Source organism: Sardina pilchardus, chromosome 11 (genome assembly GCF_963854185.1).
Source record: "Sardina pilchardus chromosome 11, fSarPil1.1, whole genome shotgun sequence".
Taxonomy (NCBI): domain Eukaryota; kingdom Metazoa; phylum Chordata; class Actinopteri; order Clupeiformes; family Clupeidae; genus Sardina; species Sardina pilchardus.
The window spans coordinates 6,891,822-6,894,321 of NC_085004.1; the positions used below are offsets into that span (position 1 = coordinate 6,891,822).

General features: G+C 52.8%; 1 protein-coding gene across 1 annotated transcript in view; it reads left to right on the forward strand.

The window, feature by feature from the left end:
• Positions 1–2,500, forward strand: part of LOC134095338 (phospholipid-transporting ATPase ABCA1-like) — a 39,507-nt gene that overhangs the window by 25,428 nt on the left and 11,579 nt on the right. The window contains exons 19-26 of the mRNA XM_062548793.1: positions 36–167; positions 370–509; positions 729–866; positions 1,196–1,416; positions 1,573–1,648; positions 1,867–2,093; positions 2,253–2,304; positions 2,466–2,500. The exon at positions 2,466–2,500 is cut by the window's right edge and continues 85 nt beyond it. Of these exons, the coding sequence (XP_062404777.1) occupies positions 36–167; positions 370–509; positions 729–866; positions 1,196–1,416; positions 1,573–1,648; positions 1,867–2,093; positions 2,253–2,304; positions 2,466–2,500 (1,021 nt within the window). The remainder of the gene's footprint in view (positions 1–35; positions 168–369; positions 510–728; positions 867–1,195; positions 1,417–1,572; positions 1,649–1,866; positions 2,094–2,252; positions 2,305–2,465) is intronic.

The window sequence follows — 2,500 nt, forward strand, 5'->3', positions numbered from 1 at the left end:
TTCTGTGACCGTGTCTCGTCTGATTGGTTGTCCAGGTCCATCCTGACAGGGCTGTTCCCGCCCACCTCTGGCACGGCCTACATCCTGGGCAAAGACATCCGCACCGACCTCAGCGCCATCCGCCAGAGCCTCGGAGTGTGTCCCCAGCACAACGTCCTCTTCAGCATGTGAGTGTGTGTGTGTGTGTGTGTGTGTGTGTGTATGTGTGTCTAGCACAACGTCCTCTTCAGCATGTGAGTGTGTGTGTGTGTGTGTGTGTCTAGTACAACGTCCTCTTCAGCATGTGAGTGTGTGTGTGTGTGTGTCCAGTGTGTGTGTTTGAGTGTGTGTGTAATCCTAAGTGTGTGTGTGTGTGTGTGTGTGTTGCAGGCTGACGGTGGAGGAGCACATCTGGTTCTATGCACGGCTGAAGGGTCTGTCTGAGGAGAGGGTGAAGGAGGAGATGGAGCAGATCCTCACCGACACCGGCCTCCCCCACAAACGCACCTCACACACCAGCACGCTCTCAGGTCAGTGTGTGTGGAATCCTCTGTGTGTGTGTGTGTGTGTGTGTGTGTGTGTGTGCGTGTGTGTGTTTGACCATTAAAGTAAATCCATTTGAAGGGCTGAATCTGAGATCAGAGAGATAAAGTGTGGAAAGCAGATGACATACTAGTGTAGTGTCCAGAGCATCTCCTAATGTGTGTGTGTGTGTGTGTGTGTGTGTGTGTGTGTGTGCATGTTAACAGGTGGCATGCAGAGGAAGCTGTCGGTGGCTCTGGCGTTTGTGGGAGGCTCTCAGGTGGTGATACTGGACGAGCCGACTGCAGGAGTTGACCCGTACGCACGACGAGGCATCTGGGACCTACTGCTGAAATACCGCCCCGGTGAGTCAAACACACACACACACACACACACACACACACACACACACACACTCACCTACACATACATCTGCACTCAATGCATTACCCCACCACCACCACACACACACATACACACACACACACACACACACACACACACACACACACACACACACACACACACACACACATATACATATATAGCGCACACACACACACACACACACACACACACACACACACACACACACGTATATAGCACACACAAACACATCTATACATTAGCACACACACACACACACACACACACACCTGCGGCTGACTGGACCGAGTGTCCCTCTCTCCTTCAGGCCGCACCATCATCCTGTCCACGCACCACATGGACGAGGCGGACATCTTGGGCGACCGCATCGCCATCATCTCCCACGGGCGGCTGTGCTGCGTGGGCTCCTCGCTCTACCTCAAGACCCAGCTGGGCAGCGGCTACTACCTCACGCTGGTCAAGAGGGACGCCGAGCCCTCGCTCTCCTCCTGCAGGAACTCCGCCAGCACCGTCTCCTTCAGCAAGAAGGTACACACACACACACACACACACACACACACACCAGGCATCCTACACTACACATACACATGATATGCATCAGATACAGTGGAACGACACATCATGATGATGCTCATGAATGAATGGTGTGTGTGTGTGTGTGTGTGTGTGTGTGTGTGTTCTCAGGAGGATGATGGCTCTGACAGTAGTTCTGATGCGGGTCTCGGCAGTGATCAGGAAAGTGAAGCCACAACAGCCGTCGGTGAGTTCATTCTCTCTCTTTCTCCCTCTTTCTCTCTCTCTCTCTCCGATTTCTCTCTTTCTCTTATTTTTCTCCCTCCCTCCCTCTCTCTCTCCCCTATTTCCTATTTGCCAGGCCATAAAACTAAACTTAAATAGTATCCGCACTGAATACCTAAGAGTATGTCTTTTTTCACCTTGCCTGTGTGTCTGTGTGTGTGTGTGTGTGTGTGTGTGTAGTGGACTCAGTAGTGCCCCCTGCGGACGCGTCGGTGATCTGCGGCCTGATCCTGAAGCACGTGCCTGGCGCTCGGCTGGTGGAGGACCTGGGCCACGAGATCACCTTCGTGCTGCCCTACGCCTCCGCCAAGGACGGAGCCTTCGTCGACCTCTTCCACGAGATGGACGACCGCCTCGCCGAGCTGGGCATCTCCAGCTACGGCGTGTCTGACACCACCCTGGAGGAGGTACACACACACACACACACACACACACTTCACTCACTTACACTTCTGTCTCTGTGCTGTCTCTACAATACTTGCTGGTCATGTTTTTTACCTTAAACACACACACACACACACACACACACACACACTAATTTCCTTACACTCTCACCCCCTCCACAGATCTTCCTGAAGGTTGCAGAGGACAGTGGAGTCGACACTGAAATCATCTCAGGTACTGTGTGTGTGTGTGTGTGTGTGTGTGTGTGTGTGTGTGTGCGTGTGTGTGTGTGTGTGTGTGTTTTTGTTTTCACTAAACCTTTTTTTCAAATGAACTTATAGCTCACACCTGTTAACCGATGCTGTGTGTGTGTGTGTGTGTGTGTGTGTGTGCAGACGGAACCCTGCCCGTGCGCAGGCGACGCAGACAT